The sequence below is a fragment of the Ischnura elegans genome, chromosome 10 (genome assembly GCF_921293095.1).
Source record: "Ischnura elegans chromosome 10, ioIscEleg1.1, whole genome shotgun sequence".
NCBI classification, from domain to species: Eukaryota; Metazoa; Arthropoda; class Insecta; order Odonata; family Coenagrionidae; genus Ischnura; species Ischnura elegans.
The window spans coordinates 86,135,984-86,154,914 of NC_060255.1; the positions used below are offsets into that span (position 1 = coordinate 86,135,984).

Consider the following 18,931-nt stretch of genomic DNA (forward strand, 5'->3'; position numbering starts at 1 on the left):
AAAACTCGGTTTCATACGATGAAGTACTTAAAATATGTTTTCCAGAAAGACGTTAAGGAAAGAAAGAGGTGGAAGTTACTTCCCAAAGTTATGGTTCAAATGGTCTATAGCTGAAATCAAAATTATTCAAGCTTTCAAAATTGAGGATTTTGCAAAGTGGGAGGAAGTGAAAGAAATAAGGAAGCCAAAATTTAACGACCGCGTTGAAATCGTATGCAAGAATCCTCCTCCAATTCAGATGGAGAGAATTATTGCACGAAGTGCCGGGAACTTTTCTCTCGAAGGAAAAGGAGGGAAATATTTGAATTGTAAATCATACCTTACTGAAGAGGAGATCAAGAGATGGCCTTCTTCGAATAAAATGATAACTAGAATTCCTTCTCTGAGATAAATCCTGTGCCATATCTTCTCTAAAAATCATATTTTTCGAAAAAATACACTTTTGAGCTGGGGTGAATTTTAAGGGTCGTCCAAATAAAGGTGTTAACACTTACCATCAGTTTTGAATCCCTCAGTATTCCTTGTATAGGTAATCCATATCTGGGTAGCAGTCATTTTTTGCAAGTATTCGTTTCACTGAAGGGCATATTTTTGATCGTTCTTTACTAAGCATAGTGGTGTCCTTTAATGATGTAAATTGTACATACGATAAACGGATGTCTGTCACCTTAAAAAATAGACCTAATAATTATGACAAGATGATTTGCAATGCAATTTTAATCAAACGATAAAAAATTTCAAGAAGTCGGAAATTTGCTGAAGATGACGTTATTTATTATTTTTGATATTCACATAAAAAACAAAAAAATATCGTACCATAATCAGTTCAAGAAAACCCTATTGTATATTTTGGTTATTTAAATAATCCCTTATGATTTAAATAATCCTTTCGCATTTCGTAGCATTTATGGGAGAGATATTTCATTGGAAATGCATACTAAATGAATGCCGGATTGAAACGTTACAAAACTACACTGCACTGAAAGGCTGTAATAAAGCCTGCGTTTAATTGCGCACTGTAAAATGTGTAATCAACGGAGTTCGAGATGCCATAAAAAATCACGATATCATAACGTAGCTTTCATACAGCAAATAGTTATTTGTGTCGGCTCAGGAATATTTTTTATGGACTGATTGGTATCTGGTGACCTCCCTCTTGATTCAAAACATGAATATTTTATATGAGTTTGAAATCTGCTTTTTTCCTCTTTGACTGTGTAATGAGATGCGTATGGAATATAACTATGGCGACGTTAGTACCAGCGCAGCAAAGGCGTATTTAAAATTAATTTATTCTCAGCAGAATGATAGATGATTTAATGCAATCGGAATACACGGCAGCCTAAAAATGAAAATTTAATTATTATCAGCCGGGCGTTGCGTAAAAAATGCTCAGATTTTGTTAGCGAGTACAACTTAAAGAAAATATTCACGTGATAAATAGTTGGATAGATAAATCTTTTTCGAATAGATCTTAGCCATGTGTTCACAACAGCAGCCTATTAGCTCTTTGAAGTTGATATTTAAGCCACTCCAAAAGTATTTTACTCAAAATTTGTCAATCATACTTTTTCCTGAACGAACCATTCACAATGTCTTTGTATCATGCGAACTTCGGGTGGTTACCAAGTATATCAGGGAACTTGAGGGCAGAAATGAATGATTTTTGAGGTGATACTTTTCTAATGTCTTGCAAATCGTTGAAAAAACTGAAAAGTGAAAGAAAAATCTGAGAATGACACTATCATCAGTAATGTCCAAAAAAAACCCAAAAAAGCCAAATTTTTAAGTGCAATACGGCACGATTTCACGGTATCTGATTGCAAAAATATTTTTCACGATTTGTAATGGAACAAATCTGGGGTCTCAAAGAAATCTTAAGACTTAAAAAATAAGAACCACCCTAATGCACATAGAGGAGACACTCCATACTCTCAATTACATGTAGAATACCTGTAAAAGATAGTAATGGGTGTTACGATAAATCCTGGAAGTTGGTAAACGGGGTTGCATGCCTAAGATTTATTGCAGTTCATGCGTTTTTAAATTGTATTTTGTTAAAAATATGGTTTTTAGTTTGTGTTAGATGTGAATGTATATATATTATATGAATGTGAAGGATTTGTTACTATCCATTGGGTTTTATTTACGCGTCCATGCTCAATAAGTTAGTCCCGACATAACGATTTGATCCTTACTATTCTATACCGGCGCGCTTGTACTGATTATCTTCGCAGCATTCTTCTATGTTTCTCAGTATGGTTACCGTGATGTGGGGGGAAAAGTCTTTAAGGTCACTTGAATGAATTGTTGCTCTTATGAAGAAGGAAAACTGGGCATTTTTATCGGGGCGTCATTTTATTAGTTTGCATTAACGTCAACACCCAAAACCTTCATTTTATCACTTTCAACTTCAATGTTCCGGTGTGATGCACACAAGTGTTCATGTATTCAGCCAGGAATTTCTGTATACACATTTTTAACCATCAAACAATCCATGAGAGGGGGATGCTAATGCACGAGCACCTTAGTATCGTATGCTGAATTATGCACTTGCAGATATGAACTCATAAGGGGAATGTTAGTCACCACAAAGCAACTTCCAGCAGGGACACTTTGCAAGGGAACACCCTTGCGCAATCAGCTTCTGCGATTCCGCGTGCGTTGGCCACGTCGTACTGTTTAGCACTCTCTTCTTCCTCTTTGGGATCCACCGGGAAGCCATTCACATCAACACCCGTGAAATCCTCCGTCATTCCACGACGCAGTGGAGGCATACTGCAACGCACATTAGATAAATTAGTTGTTTCAGGCGTGACTTTATGGAGTACACTTAACATAATGAAATGTTTTGAAACCTTAGGGTAGTTTCCTATTATTTTTTTATTGCCTAAATCGAAAGATTATTACTCATGGAGTAAGAATTTCACATTTTTAGATTTTTAAATGACGATATCTATTTTTTGCAATTAAATGAAAAGTGAAAAAAATTCAAGCGTGCGAAAACGCGACGGCTAAGTATGATTGCTGGTAAAAGCCCGTGTGACGTCATTCTGGTTCCCGCTGCCGCAATCTTGCCTTTTTCAAATGCGGTTAAAATTGACCATTGCCATTCGTCTAAACTGGGATTTTTAAAACCAAATAATGTGTATATTATGAATACACTAATGGTGGGTAACGAATCGCAATCAATGCCTTTCGTTTTCTTCGATGAAGGACATTACCCTATTCCACGTTCATATTTAATGTAAAACCTAGGATTAGACGTAGCACGTCACTGTCTGGTACAAATGCATAGAAGGCAGAGAATAAATAGTCAAAATTATTTCATAATTACATAATTATTTCAAAAAATTTCAAAATCATCACGGTCTGTGGAAATGTTGGCGGAGTTGAGCCAAACATACACAACCCCTTTCGCCAAACTTACCCCTGGAAAAAAGGTTTTACATTTTATTACAATTTTGAATGCGATCCGGCAGCGATAAACCCTTTGAATATGCTTTTATTGGGTTTTCATCCGGTGAGAGTGCCCATTTTCTCTGACGTTTCGAGGTCGTTTATGTTCCTCGTTGTCAGGGACTTATTCTGGTGCCATGACCGTGGCCTATATAAATACTTTTACAGCAGTTGTGGATCTTTCTTCAATTGCCAAATAGTTTTTGAGCAATCATCCCCAAGTGTGCTAAACGTGTACCCCTTGTGTCTATTGATATGCCAAGCGGGTTTTAATTCCCTCTTAAGATATTTTGTCTAAACAATAGGATTTTCGGCACTGGAAGAGAACCAGGAATTTTGCTTCGGGGGGGGATTCCAAAACCAAAACGGATTTTTTTTTTTAAACATGGTATACTAAGTAGGTGTTGTTAAACTAATTTTAACACTTTTCGCGATTTAAATAACTAAATTTTTCAAAGAAGTATTTCATAGGCTCGTGATATTTAGTATTTTTTTTCATTTGTGAAGCAAATTAATTACATTTTTATATCTCGAGGGAGGGAGGGGCCCGGACCCCCCTTGCTACGTCCGTGTTCGCTACAGTTTTGAATGGCATGTAGAAAAAGACATTGGTTTTGATGAAGAGAAAATACTATGCTGAACTGGATGGTAGGGGAAACAAAGTTAAAACCCTGAAAGATTATTTTTTATAATGCAGAGCATTGCTATTGTAATCATGGTTATGAGCGATTGGAATGAAATATTCCTCTCGAGCCTGGATTATCTTCAAAAGTGAGCCCAATAATATCCCAAATAAGGTAACACGAGCGTGTTGCGCCCACTCCCAGCGGGCTTCCCCCGCTCTTTTCAATGCAGGTCCACAGAGGGATAGGCGCGTTTCTAATTTTAAAATGTAGAAAAAAAAGGCAGGGTCTTATGTACAAATTTAATTGGAATGTTCATGTACAAATTGAGATCAGAGGACCTCTTTAAACACAACATTGGAAGTAATTACACTATCCTCTGTTAAACGCACATGATGACTCATACTTACGTATCAACGGGAGACTTGAATGTGGAATAAGCCGCATTTTGATTAAAGTTATTTAAAGAATGCGAGGCATTGTTGCAAATGAACACATGTATTAGTTTGTGCGCCGTTAATGACAGGATTATTTACCGGTTTTTGTTTTTTAAAATTCATTTAAAAACAAATTTTAGGAAACAATAGCAATATTTAAGAAGTAAGATGTGCCGTCGCATGCTCTCTGATAAATTCTGTGCATTTTGTACCTCATTTGTAGAGTTTGGTTACGAATAAGTTGAGAAAAAGGTATCTATACAGTAGAAATAATGTAGAAGATAGGTTAGCCAAGTTCCAATATCTGTGCAACTAACTATTATATTGTTAACTTACGTAAATATGACGCGGAATACGTCCTCCATGAGATTTCCACCCGGAGGCAGCACCTGTTTCGCTTCGCAGATGGTCCTTAGAACGCATACTCTTCCACTTATGCCCAAACTGCAAAAAGAGAATATCAAATGAACGCATGTTAAATGTCGCAGTGCACCATAAGGCCCTACCTTTTATATCTACGCTGAAAATTCATAAATTCATGGATTGAAAAATTGCTAGAAAATGACTATTTCAATAGCTTCCTTTGGATGGTAACTTTTTGTTTCGCCAAATTTGGCGATATGACTTTTGTCCAGCATCAAGTTACAATTCGTATTATTTCTGTGCAGTGCCAAATCATACTCATGGTTGAATAAAATATAATAAAATAAGATGATATTGCTCATAATTTTTCCTTTGCTCTTAAAGAAATTGTGATTCATCTTGTTTTTCATGCCATACTTTTCTGTCGTCATCAAATGACAAAGTCAATAAAATCACTAGTATCCCTGTCTGTAAATTTTATTGCACAGTTGCAGTTGTCGAATATCAACAAGTACGATTTGGGGCCACTTGTTATTTATAATTAAGAGAGAGAAACACGACCAAAAAGCATCGTAATTTTAACTGGAATTCCCACTCCCTTTTTAAAAATTAATGCGTCAATTCATTTGTAAAACTGATCTGGTTTTTTAATCAGTGAGCTGTAATGTAGCAGGTGAAGAGAAACTCAATACCTCAAAATCAGAAAGTGAATAAAGTTTTTCCCAACAAAATTCAGTTACTCATTTTAGACTGTGCGATATTCCACTGTTTCTTGGTTAGTAACACATTTTTGGTTAGTTAATCTTTTACTTATACTTACCACTTCTCTTTTACATTAAGTAATATAAGCAAATAAATTTTATTAGTTTTGGTTACCTTAATTAATTAAAATAACTTAAACTAGTGTTTTCTGTTTTTTATTGATCATTAAGCGTTTCAAAGTCCAAGTGTAAACCTCTTATAAGTACCACCAAACAATGTAAGTACACCCGTCTTCACATCCGCCGGTTACTTGATTTTACTCATTTGATATGTTCCTTAATGACTCAAGCGTTGCACTCTCTCACTGGCAAACTCTTTGTAATAGATTTTGAACTCGGCAAGTTTTAATTAGAAATAAAATGGGACAAAAACTTGTCAAAAGCTTCATAAAATCAATATAACATCAGCAGTGAAGTTTAAATGGTAATGTGATGAAAACAACGTGACAGGACAACGCGTAAAATATTCTTTAGCTCCTGAAACCAGTTAATTAATTTAGAACGGTCGGAGTGCCTCCTGTAGCTGAAGTAAGCTTCTTTGAGTCTGGTAAGAATGCTTATAACATCGAGAGCTTTTGAGATTAGGTTGCTATAAAGAAACGGTATTGTTTATTCAGCTTTATTTTGAGGATTTATCTTGCGCTTAAGAGTCCCGTAATAGAATCTATAGTGAGGCTTTTGAAAGTGTTCGCCATATAAAATAGTTCTGTAATGACTTCAGGGAATGCTTAAGAAGGAAGGTAATTAAATTCCAAGTTTGCTGAAAAGTTTACTATACATTTCAACCTACGACCTACTTGTTTTTAGCACAGGATATTGGTGGGATCAAAAAATCGATACTAATAGGAATGAGCAAATGAACCAAATCTTTTCATATCGTATCGGCTGAAATATGGTAGAGGTATCAATTTTTTATACGCTCTACTGGAAAAAATGCATAGCTCTCATAAACATGATATTGCGACTTTTGGATGACAAAATTGCAGTGTTTCTTGGAGAGAAAATAATCAATAGCATCAATACTCACGATGTTGGTAATGCATTATTTTTGAGGCTCGATTGATCATGATTTTGACGAGATAACTGAATTGTCCGTGGACAAATGGAAGAAATGCCCTGTTGTAATTGTGGCCGAAAACACATTTTTAATATACAATTTGGAAAGTGCGAGTAGATTTTGCCGTTTAGAAAGAAAAGAGGTAATAATTCTTTTACCTCTCGTCGTTGGGGATTGCAATAAGCCCATTGGTGGAGTAGTTCATTGCGATAATAAAAACGCGAATTATAGAATCATAATCAGAGGGAAAAAGTGGCGGTGGCCATTATTTACAAATTTACTGGATAGTGTGTTTACTAAGTCATGAAAAATCTCAAGGAAGGCTACTGGGCGCAAAATCTCTCAAATTGATTTTAGATCATATGTTGCGCTGACATCAATCAAAGGTATCACAATCGCGAAGATATGCAGGAGGACGATAAAATCTGAGAAAAGACAAGCCTTCTCGAAATTCTTTACCGGCAGATATTAAAAAAAGATAATGTAGCTCATATTATCGAGAAAAATGTATCAAGGATAAGGTGCAGGTAATGCATATACAATGCACACTATATATTTTTGTGTAAAATGTAATGTGCCCTTATATCCAAAATATTTTCATAAAGAAAAGGGTTTCATTGTTGTATCAATGGTTACTTAATGATTTCAAATGATAATTTATGCCTTTCTGTGTGGTTCTAAATAAAACAGTGGAAAAGAAAAATAATTCGGTTTTTTCACGCGATGTTAACAGAGGTACCCACATTCCGCCAAAGGTGCGAAAAAGCACCGTTATTTTTCTGGTGTAAATAAATTTACCAGGGCCTCAAAATTTTCAAAATTTCTTTTCTAGTACCTATGAAGACTGAATATGATGATAAAATTTAAAAATTTCTTCCGAATGTTATCCTTGTCCATTAATGGGTTAATCGTGTGTGGAGCTCATCACCGACTATGGTCTTGTGGTCATGAGGATATCTTCGTTTAAGATAAAAATGAGCAAACTTACCTTCTTTTTCATCATTCATACTTATTATTTAATACTTCATCAAACTTATTATTTGCTGGATAAGTAAATACTGAAAAATTTTAAAAACCACCTACTCAATACCATGTAAGGGTTAGTGAGTTAAGCTTTTATCATGAAAGTGGGCCATGTCCTTAGGTGCTCCAAATAGTAAATTTTACTTTTACCTTGGCGTGGCTAAGAATACATTCTACGCGAGGATAGTTTGATTTGAAATGCTGACATTATTCTAATTACGCTCCATGTGGCCGTGAAATACTGTACAAAAGTATTAATGAGCGAAGTATTTTAAGAGATGTGTAAATATTTTAATCGTAATAAGACTCTTTTATCATGCCTCAGCACTAGGTGCGAAGCTGATGATACATAACGAAGTAAACGTAATATCCAGCTAGTTAATTCCCTGGATATAAGGTTTGGCTGCGTCTTATTTGAAACGCTGATAAAATTTATTTTTTATCATAAATGAGATCAATCGAAACGAAGCATCCTAAAATCAATTATGGACCAGTTGTCAATGCCGCGTTAAATAAATAGGCGGTTGAAATTTGATTTTTTAACATATTATATCCAAAACATTGAATTTTTATGCATGCCAGTGATATCGGAACGTATTTTAGACAAATTGGGATTTAAATTTGATTTTTTTGGCCTCTTAAACCCTTGAATAATCTCGTAAGAAAATTCCATGCAGTTTTCGATACTTCTCGTCATATTGCCTTTCTTTTTTTTAGAATCAGCGGAAACCTCCAGCATAAACTTGTTACTTTCTACTTTACTTTTCTTTTTGTGTGCCACTAGAATTGCGAAGATAATTTCATGGAGTGAATTAAAAAGAACTTTCTAGGTCTCGATAAAACCCTGCCTCGGGAATGATCGTGGGTTATTCTCTGGAGAACCCATTATTTTCGCATGTATGGCGGCATCGGTGAACTGCTCCGCTGCCAAGCCGGCCGCATTATGTAGGGACTCGAGCGAGACTCGGTACGCTGAGCCTGCAACCATTCACTGCTAACGTTAGACCCTCTCCTCTTGAGCGTATATTCTATAGGCACCACGAGAGATAACTCCGCGGGAGAAAATTTCCGCAGTCTGAGCAGCAGTTTGCAGCGGAGCACAGGCCAACGAGGAGAGAAGCCTTTGGTATTAAGGGAGGAAAAAATATCGCCTTTTACCTCCGATTTCCCGTAAACTTAAAGGCTGTTCGACTTTGATAAGCGGCATGGGTACAGACAACGAGAAGCGCAAAAGCAGTAGGCGTGTTACTTCAGTGACGCGTTGATGATGATGAAACGAATCTTTAATTTTTAATTATTTATAATAATAATTGACTTTAAATCCAGAGATTCTATGAATATGGCCTCTTAAAATAGTAAAAAAAAAAAACTTATGGTGTCTTGAGGGAAAAAGCCTTTTCATTATTCAGTACTTTCTCTATCATCGTGATATATGTCAAAGATTTTACTTACTCCCTCGAGCAATAATTTCAGAAATTTTAACCCTTACCATTTTAAATGGGATCCAGCCAAATACGAGAACCAGTGCGTGGCCAAGAATGTAATTCGGCAGGCGGGGTCCAAAACTAGGAGGGTCGGGGGGAAAATGTTTGCAAAACAGAGTACTTGGTAGAAATTTTTTACTAATTTCAGTACTTTTCATGATAAAAAAAACTTCTATTCAAAGAAAAATTTTGTAGATTCCTGATTTTGTATTCTTTTTGATGAAGCAAAGTAATTGTGTTTTCATATTTCGGGGGGAGGGAGTAATCCAGACCCCTTGGACCCCCTTTCGCTACGCCACTGCCTCCAACGCGTATTTTTATTGAGTATCACGATTTCCAAGTTTTTTGTCCCAGTTATTTTTTGTTATAATCGGCCTTAACAATTTAATGTTAGGCTGAACTGATAGAAAATAAATTTAAAAATGTTTTCAAGGCACCTGCCTCACTGCAAAGCTGCATTCCAATAATATTTTCTTAATTATTCGCATAGATGCTTTGAAAATAAAGTCACGACTAAATATATTATCTTTCTCTAAATTTCCGCAACCTCTGTAGCAGTTCTCAGTGGAGCACAGACTGACAGCCAACAAAGAGAAGAAAAGACGGCTTTGGGTACTAGAGGAAGGGATGAAATTCCTTTTTTGCTCAAATTTCCCGTCAAATTAAGGGTTCTTCGACTTCAAAAAGTGGCTAGGGCGCAGACAACGAGAGGTGCTAAAGGAGTTTATTATGAGGCTGGCTTATGGGTGTGTAGTTTTAGCTTGAGCGCTGCTAACTATGAACCTAAAATTAACAATTAATGTATCCCTAAAAAATGTCAATTTCTGGCATGATACGGAGCCTATTTAGTGAAACATGTTGAAAAATTAAAGTACAGGAAGAAAGAGTAGCCATTCGTTGCTAAAAAATGTTATGAGTTATAGTGGTGCAAATAGTGATATTGCACAGTGATGCCCCTATTTCTATTCAGTGCGAATATTTCGTCGTCCTAGAACTAATTCCCGATATCCCGCCACCAACATTGCCATAAAAATTAGAATTCTATACAGTACAAATTTCATACATGGCATCTTAATTTTCTCATACTTTTTTCACTGCTTATTTTATGGAGAAAAACATGTGATTGGAAAACTTATTCATTATATTGAACATCAAACTTTAATTGTTCTGGGGAAACTTCATCTTGCAGCAGTGAATAAAAATGGTTATTAAGACAATATTTTATTTTCAAATATATTATAGCACTACAAATGAAGACTCGACTGTGTAATTTCCATTATTCCTCACCTATGAAACTGGACATGTTTAACGAGAGAAGCACAGTTCGACGACCAACAGCGTTATGGTGGCCAATGAAGCCTTTGGTTATGCAAAAAAGGAAGGAAAAAGTCCAGCAACCAATGGCTACGAGAGGTTCAAAAACAGTTCAAGAAAGAAAATAACCTCATTGGTGAGACTCAATGTATACCAGTACAACAATCCCGATCATAACTTAGTTTTAGCGATGATGCAATATTGTTGCAACAAATTGTTAGCAAGGATTTAGCAGAAATTTCATCTATATAAATTACTTTTTATTAATGATTACTTTTCTATTTTCGAGGAACTTCGCTGCAGTTTCAGTTTTCTTTTCATATGCAGCAAGAAATCATCAGAAAGCTTCGATCATTCTGAAGCTGTATATTACAATCATAAAATAAAATCGTATCATCGATTACGCACAATCCTTTTCTAACAAATTTAGAGCAACAATTTCGTATACTCGACCGAGGAATTCGATTTCTTTCATAACTACCTTGAAAATAAAATGTCTCAGTACTGGTTTTTGCGCATTCAATCTTATGCATTTATATGCCTCGTGAAGTATTTCATAGTTATTTTGTACAAAAATTAAATACCATTTGTTTATTTCACCATATAAGCGTTACGTTTTCTGCAGAGGATCTACACCCCTTAATGAACGTGAAAAATCCCATTCCGATCCATTTCTCGTAAGCTGAAGGGTTGCTCGACTTCGACTGGCGGCAATACCACGAGATGTGCTAAAGAGGTTTAGCAGGAGGCCGGCAAACCACTCGCTCTGGGATCTCGATAGCATTTCTTCCTCTCCGCTGCTCTCTGTGTGGAGAGGAGAATGACTGAGCGTTGGCTTCATTAGGGGCAAACTTGCCAGCCTACCGTTACGTATAGGAGCCATTAGGCATGTACTGCCAGCGGGGGGTATTTGCTTTGCAAATGAGAGCCGTGAACGGAGCCAATGGTAGGGAAGTAGGCGTTGGTATTTGGGGAAAAGGGGTATGAAGGTTAAGTCCCTTAGCTAATCCTTGTAGCAAACCGCAAATCGAACCTTTGGCCCTTTCGTTAATTCCAAAATCCCCATCGTTTCCGGCCTGATATAAATGCCCACCTTATCGTATCGCGAAACATTTTATGCCCGACCTGAGCATTTCGAGTATTTGCGTCTGGAGGCTTTTGCTGCGATTAGTGCATTACGGGCACTCATGCCTTGGGTTTCTGCTTCGAGAGTTTTTTGAACCAATGTAACTACCATTCTTGAATCTATAAAAGTACTATTATTCCTTCCGGAAACATCGTTTGAGCAACTAAGAATGAAGGCATATGGGTAGAATGAAGGCACACTTGCATATTTCCGTTAAGTTACTTTTTATAACTTATAAGGTTCCATTAATAATAAGTAAAAAAACGTAACATTAAACTAATTTTTGAGTATTCTCACCAATGGCAGTTACCCGGAAATGCTACTATCTCAGACATAAACTCGTATAATGAGTGCAAAATATTTTGCTAGTGCAGATAATAAGCATATCATCCGACGTAGCTAGATAAAAATCTCAGGATCATTCTCTTCAGTAGGTGGTCTATCAGTTCTCTAGGAACAAGAAATCTGGTTTACCAAGTGCTAACCCCGGTTGACAAAATGACAGCACGGGGTGTCCCGGAGTGTGGAAATTGCCCTGTGTATCGTGTTGCAAAGCATTTTAAGAAACATCGAATAGCATTCAGTACCTCAGTAAAAAGAATTTTTCGATAATATATTGGGTAGTTGCCATTTAGGGGAATTATTTGGATGTTATGGGGTAAGGTCTCATTGATCCGAGCGATGATATTTTTTTAGGTGCCACCTAAAGATGCGTAAATTATGTAGAATTTTCAGTTCGGTGACTCTGCTTTTCACGGGGCATGTCGCTTTTTTAATTTTTGTTTCAAACAACATTGCTCCTAATAATCGTTTGCGATTATTAATTTCCCCTAATTAACTTAGTGCAGTTTCATTTTTATGCATTTTTATGCAAAAATGGGCGTTATTGAAGACTTGATAAAAAATAAATACTCTTGGATCAAAGGGAATAATTAGATAAAGTACGAGTACGTGTTAAACGAGCTTTATTGGTATCAGAAGTTGAGTTTCCACCTGTTATTCAGGTGATAAATCCATCTGAATTTCATGATTGCGTGCATTTCCAATTACTCCATCCCCGACTTAGTTTTCATGAGTAACACATAGCTAATCGTTCGTATTTAAAGCATTTTTCATTATTTTTCTCTGTCACATTATAATATGGAAATTTTGTGTTAAATTAGATATCGTTTATTTTTCCTGATGTTTTTTGTCAGCATCAATATTACTGCCCCTATTAAATTTTTTACCATATTTTCATACAGCCAAATTGAACAATGTCTTGTTTGACTTTCAGCGTTCAACGATTGTTTATCACGACGTTTGAAATTGCAAAGAGAATTTAATTTCAAATAAATATTTCCTACTTTGCAATTTTCACGCCTCAATAAGACAATTCGGCATCCCTTCATAAAACTGCCAATGAAATAGCTTATCCTTGAAAATCTTCAATATCACCAATATCAACGAATTTTTACGCAGATTTATAAAATATTCTTACGCTTTGCATCTCAAAAATTTATACGTTATTTTCATCGTTTTATTTCGTATGTGTTATCATAATCACTGGTCAACGATCATGGTTGCACACGGCTCTCCACTCAATTCTTCTATTAGCGAATATTTTCACATTAACTATTCCATCTCCTTCACACCTTTCTTTCACTGACTGCTCCTCTCTTGATCCCTCCACTGGTGTTATTGTCTGTACCTTGCTTCCGTAGATAAGTATATTCCAAACTTAAGTTCTGATAAATTTTTTTCTTACTCCTAGGCTAATATTTCCCGCTGTAAGTGGATCTTTGTTTTGGTGTTCTCCTCACTTCCCTTCCGTTCGTGCTGATTTTTTACTTAAAATAAATCATAAGAAATGAGTTATTCAAGCCCTAAACTTGGCATAGTAGTCATTTGATTTTACATAATTATTATTTTAATGTAGAAGTTAGAGATTAAATGTCCATTGTAATTAAATTTCCACATTTTATCTCACAGAGAACTCCTTCCAACTCACTGCGTTGCTTGTAAGTTCCAAAAATAAACATATTTTGTATTGATTAAAAAGCATAATGTCGTATTGGTCTAAAAATCTACTCTGTACCGGTACATCTAGCAAGAGATTATAGGGTCGGCTATAAGCGGGCAGAATTATCATCCGTAGAACCTTGGAACCATCGGCTGGAGTACAAGCAGCTACTTCGGGTATACACGATTATGTTAGTGTGTCTTTATGCAGATGCGTAACAAAAGTTCGTCGATGGGGATCATAGAGTATGGATTCTACCGTGCTTACGCTTGTAGGAACTCCTCCACTTGGTAGTAGAAAGCCCTCCTGTCCCTGCGATGCACAATAGTCGAGGCTTTCTCTTCCTCGTCGGCGGAAAGTTCCGCTTCATCTCCCGCTGTCTCTCCGGATGAGTGTCCCTCCCTCCTCTTGCGCGCGATGAAGAACTGCGTGTTGTTCGGCAGCTTATACCCGACGTCCAAATCGAAATTAAATGTATAAAAGTCCGGATAGCGAATCAGGGTTCTCTTCGCTAGGCAAATAATCATCTGAAAAGCATGGAAAGGCTTGTCAGGCAAGTTATTATATATATTCTCAAGCCTGTGATAATCGTATGATTAATTTGGAAAAATTATTTATAAAAAAGGGCTCATGTTATGTTAATGAATTGAATTGAAGATATTGAGCCATGAATAATATCATTTTCAATTAAATATTATATTTGAGATGTATTTATGACTGGTCGTTTACCCACTGCTCAGTTTTATGTAGCCGAGCCTCATTCCATGGAAGTTGGAATAATTATAACATTAAAATGTGATTCATGCATCTCGTTACTGTTCAGGGTTACTAAAAATTGATTCAATATGTGTTCTTTCGTAGGTTTGATATCCTTACTATGATTTTGTACAAACTTTGGCCTGTTCTTATATTTCTGCTTGTATTGTACTTACTTAAGCTGACAAGTTTCAATAAATATATTTGAGGGATATGAATTTTATTTCCTTAAATTGATATACTTGTTAGCAACTACACCTCGTTTCAGTTTGAAAGTGGTATGGTGTGTTATACCAATGAAATAAGTGTTCACCTCGAGATTGGGCTCGACAAGGATCGACAAGGAAATTCCTGATTATTGAGGAAGTGTAACCAATGGAGGAGGTTCAAGCGGCAAGATATATCTTTTAATAATTTTTTAAGCAAAAATGCGAAGTGAATCATGTAAAATCTAAATGATTCGTCCTCAAAGTACATACCGATCAGATAGAATTCAATTCGGTAGTGTAAATAATAATTATTAACTTAATGAAAATGTAGCTATGTCGGCACTGGAATGCGCCAGTGTGCTTTCTCAAGATATTGAATTCCTTTGATAATGGCAACACCATAAAGTCAAACTTGCCAAAGCAAAAGTTGATGAATTCTCTCTGTGAATTTCGTTCATACGTTAATTTAGTTCGTTAATTGGAGTTTTGTGAAAATATGGTGGATAGAGCTCAATTTGAGCTCTATCCACCGTATCACAAGTTTCAAAATCCACTCAAGAGATAATAATGTGATGGATTTTATTCCATTACTATCATGGGAATTTTGTTTATGTTGATGCAAAGGTATCCCGGAAGATGAATTGGATGATTTTTTCGGATTTTTTGCAAGCTGAAGTAGCCCTCACGCAGTTTTTTAAAAATGTTTTTGCTTCGTCTTAAAAGTGCTAGAAACTGGCTGAAATTTTGAAATAATATCAAGGATTCCGTAGCGGAAGTAGTGTCTGATATTAGTATACTTAATGCTATGGTTCATAAAATGACTTCCTATCCATATTTATTGCTGTATACAAACTGATATTTCAAAGTAAACAACAATATGTGTTGGAAAGGCGGAGTTCTAAAGCTTTAAAACCAGTATTCGCACGCCATATTAATGGGATTAGCTTGCCCTTTTTTTGATTCTTATATTTCTAGAGATTTCTGCAAGGTTCTATCACATCGGACAAACAAACCTGATAAACGAGTTACACAGTTGAAGTGGTTTTGATCACGTGAAGTCTAACGTCATCGTAGCTCAAGCAATATTATTTTTGCAACTTAATATTTCAATTTATTAAATACAATATTGTGACTCTACTAAACTCACACATTCGCCAGGAAAAGTCTTTTGCATATATGCAATACATTTACTATCGTAGTCCTTATTAAATCGTGATTCGCGCACTTAAAGACTCTTTAGCACTTTTAACTTACGCTGAACACGCTGCCTGTCGGAAATGACACGTATCTCTTCCTCCTCGGGTGCAATGAACCGCGTTCCTGCTCCCTGTCGTGCTGCAGCGTATGGGTCTGATCATCCCCGCGAAAGGCCAGTGCATCGCCGGCCAGTGACAGCTCCGGCAAAGGGTTGCTTGTGTCTCCCACTGAGAGAGTCGTCAGCACCAATATGGCGGCGACGGCCATGGCAGCGACCCCGAATGCCGAGGACTCCATTTCTGGGAATTCTCGCTTAACGGCAGGCCTTGAATGAGTTGACGGAGTTTGACGCCGACGAAACTGAAGCAGTGTTGGATCACGAGCTAAAAGCAGGAGTGATCGGTGTAGTGGGCAGTTAGTTATTTAAGAATAAATTAAATGATTCAGTTTATTTTTAGGAAAAAACTTCATCTTTGAGAAAACAGAATTAGCTTTAGTTGTTCTCTGTAATAATTTATTCTTATGGTCTATGGCTAAATGAGAGAATAAAAAAAATAATGAGGACATGAAATTCCTATGGAAAAGATTGGAGCCCAGTGTTTTAAAAATAGTACGTACAACGTAATGAATCAGAGAGTAATAGGAATAGAGTAACATTTTTCGAGTTTGAAATTTTTTTGCAATTTTATTATATGCATGATTATGCAAAAGAGGCGAATTCAAGATGAAAATCAATGCTATGCCTTTTTTTGGCGTAAATTTCTGCAGGAGAATCTTTTGCATACTCTTCTTTCGATTTTTAACGACATCCGGGATAACAATTGAGAAAAAATCTATAAAGAGGCAATCCGAATGCCAATATACATTTGAAAAAAATACATGCTATCTCTGAAAGTGGTTTTTCGTTTGACTCTGCAATAATATAGGGGTGGACAATTGATGTATTAAAACCTACTCTTACCCCCTTAGGTTACTTCCAGGTTAATCGAATTTCTGAAAAAGATAGTGTCCGGCGTGATACGGAGGAAATCTTTGATATTCAGCTTAGTAAAATCACTTGTCTGTTTCCACACACTTTTATTTATACCGACCATGGTTTCGGCTACTCGTGCCATTATCAGGGTTGATACCTTGATAATGGCACGAGTTGCCGAAACCATTTTCGGTTTAAATAAAAGTGTATGGAAACAGGCAAGTGGTTTTACTAAGCTGAATAATCGGATTTCATTTCAGAGATATTTTTCCGATAACAACTTGCACTTGGTTTTTTACACCTTGCGAGAATTTCACATACGTAAGCAATGTAGTTATTCAATTTAATTATTTTAGTTATGATAAAATAAATAATGCGAAAAGTATTTATTTAAAAAATTTCAGTCACTGATGAGCATTTGCAACGCTTATGCATTGGAAGCGCCTTCTAATGTATTACATGTCTACTGAGTTGGTTACTCACCCCTGCTGGTTATCTCCCTTTGCTGGTGCCTTCCTTCCGCCAAGGCAGCAATCGCGGGCACGGAAGCCGTTCCTTTGGATCCCTAGCGCGGCAAATTAGAGTCATTCGTGACAATTCGGGCGAGAGTCGTGAGTGTTCGACCCGCTGCGTCGGGAGTCCACGGCCACGATAGTTGAATGGACTGCGGTGAGAGGCGTTCGTGTTATGAGCCCAGCCGCGCGCCTCCTCCCGCCGGAATATCGTGCCTATACGTACACTGTACAGGCGGAGAGTTTAGTCTTTGAAAATAACTGAAGCTACCTGAAGGGTAGAAGTCTTCACTGCTTTACGAGTCTACGATACGTGAAGAACAGCTCACTCAGTGATTCAATGCGAAAGTTTATTTTTGATTGGGGAGGGTGGAACTCGCCCCAGATTAAGCCATTGGCTTGTGAATTTCTCACATCTAGGTAGAAGGGGGGCTACTTCCTTTCCCTGTACCATATCGCACCTCGAATACTTACTGTTTTTGGAGTGGTCCGAGGGCAATATTTACTTCATAAAAGAAAAAATAATATTGAAAAATCCTAAATTTACAAAATATCAATTCAACAAATAAAGTTTTTTTTCGATTATGAAAAGTGCTAAAATTAGTTCAAACCCTCTACTTATTACCCAGTTTTTCATAAATATTCCCCCCTGGTTTTGAACCCCCCCCCCCCCCCCCCCTCCCGAACGAAATTCCTGGCTACTTCACAGGAGACTACACTTATGTGAGTCTGATAAAGGTTACTCTTATTTGAGTCTGAAAAGGTTGCCTTCATCAATGCCGTTTTGGACTACTTACGTCTTCAATTGGACATGGAAGCAAAAAATATATTATATCACATATGAGTGGAAGTAGATTAAAGTCGTGCAAAAACCTATTTGTTAATCATTAAAAGAGCTCTGCACCAGTGCGCGTGACTACATAAAAGGGGCTCGGGTTTGTGTGGTGGCTAGTGTGTTGACTTCCCACCGAGTGGGCTCGGATTCAAATCCCGGTGGTAGCTGAGAATTTTCATAGACTGCCCGATCCCTGCTTGAATGTTGTGTGGAGGACATTTCAAGAGCAAAACTCCGTCCGTCGGATGGGACGTTAAGCCGTGGTCCTCTTGCCGCCTTTCGTTAAGAGCAGGCTAATGCCAACGCTGGGTTTCTCTCCACCCTTCCTCACCTACCCTTCCCTCCTGGTGCAAATGACCTAAGCTGTCGGTCGCCTCCTCCAAGTGCCATACCATACTAGGATTTCATGCAACTGAGAGCGTTCTTATCGCACGCAATACATTAGATTCTAGTACTACATGTTTGCCACTTTCACTTGACATTATCTCTTATTCAATTTGGGATACAGTTACTCAAATGGGTTCAAGATATTTTAGGGGACTAGCTTTCATCATTTTTGCCACCCTCTGATAACTTGATAAGTGTTCTGAACTGAGGGGAGGGGGTTCCCGACCCTAGATTGCGATAAAATCTCTTCGGCAAAACGTGGCCATATATCAGCCACGGACCATTTAACGCGGCGGTCATTCAAAGGATCGCATGCATAGCGGCACAAAATAGTCGAAGTGCTAGCTTGGGAGGCTCTGTAGGCGGACAGGCTGAACCCAGCCTTCATTCAACCCGCAATAGATGACGCCATA

The 18,931-nt window shown here is 37.1% G+C and overlaps 1 protein-coding gene across 1 annotated transcript; it reads right to left on the bottom strand.

Annotated features, from left to right (window-relative positions):
- Positions 1 to 2,397: 2,397 nt before the first annotated feature.
- Positions 2,398 to 17,457, bottom strand: LOC124167176. Its single transcript, XM_046545003.1, has 5 exons — positions 17,268 to 17,457; positions 15,869 to 16,194; positions 13,917 to 14,176; positions 4,856 to 4,963; positions 2,398 to 2,778 (listed from the first exon to the last, which is right to left on the bottom strand). The coding sequence occupies exons 2-5, from the start codon at positions 16,106 to 16,108 to the stop codon at positions 2,586 to 2,588; spliced, it is 801 nt and encodes a 266-aa protein (XP_046400959.1). The 5' UTR covers positions 16,109 to 16,194; positions 17,268 to 17,457; the 3' UTR covers positions 2,398 to 2,585.
- Between the last annotated feature and the right edge of the window lie 1,474 nt (positions 17,458 to 18,931).

What these genes read in the sequence shown, in the direction of transcription:
- LOC124167176 (XM_046545003.1), bottom strand. Translation starts at nt 16,108, where the DNA reads ATGGAGTCCTCGGCATTCGGGGTCGCTGCCATGGCCGTCGCCGCCATA. An exon ending in GTGGAGGAGTTCCTACAAGC is followed by an intron (nt 4,964 to 13,916) that starts GTAAGCACGGTA and finishes CTCTTTTTGCAG; the next exon opens with TTTGGGCATAAGTGGAAGAG. An exon ending in GTATTCCGCGTCATATTTAC is followed by an intron (nt 2,779 to 4,855) that starts GTAAGTTAACAA and finishes TGTGCGTTGCAG; the next exon opens with TATGCCTCCACTGCGTCGTG.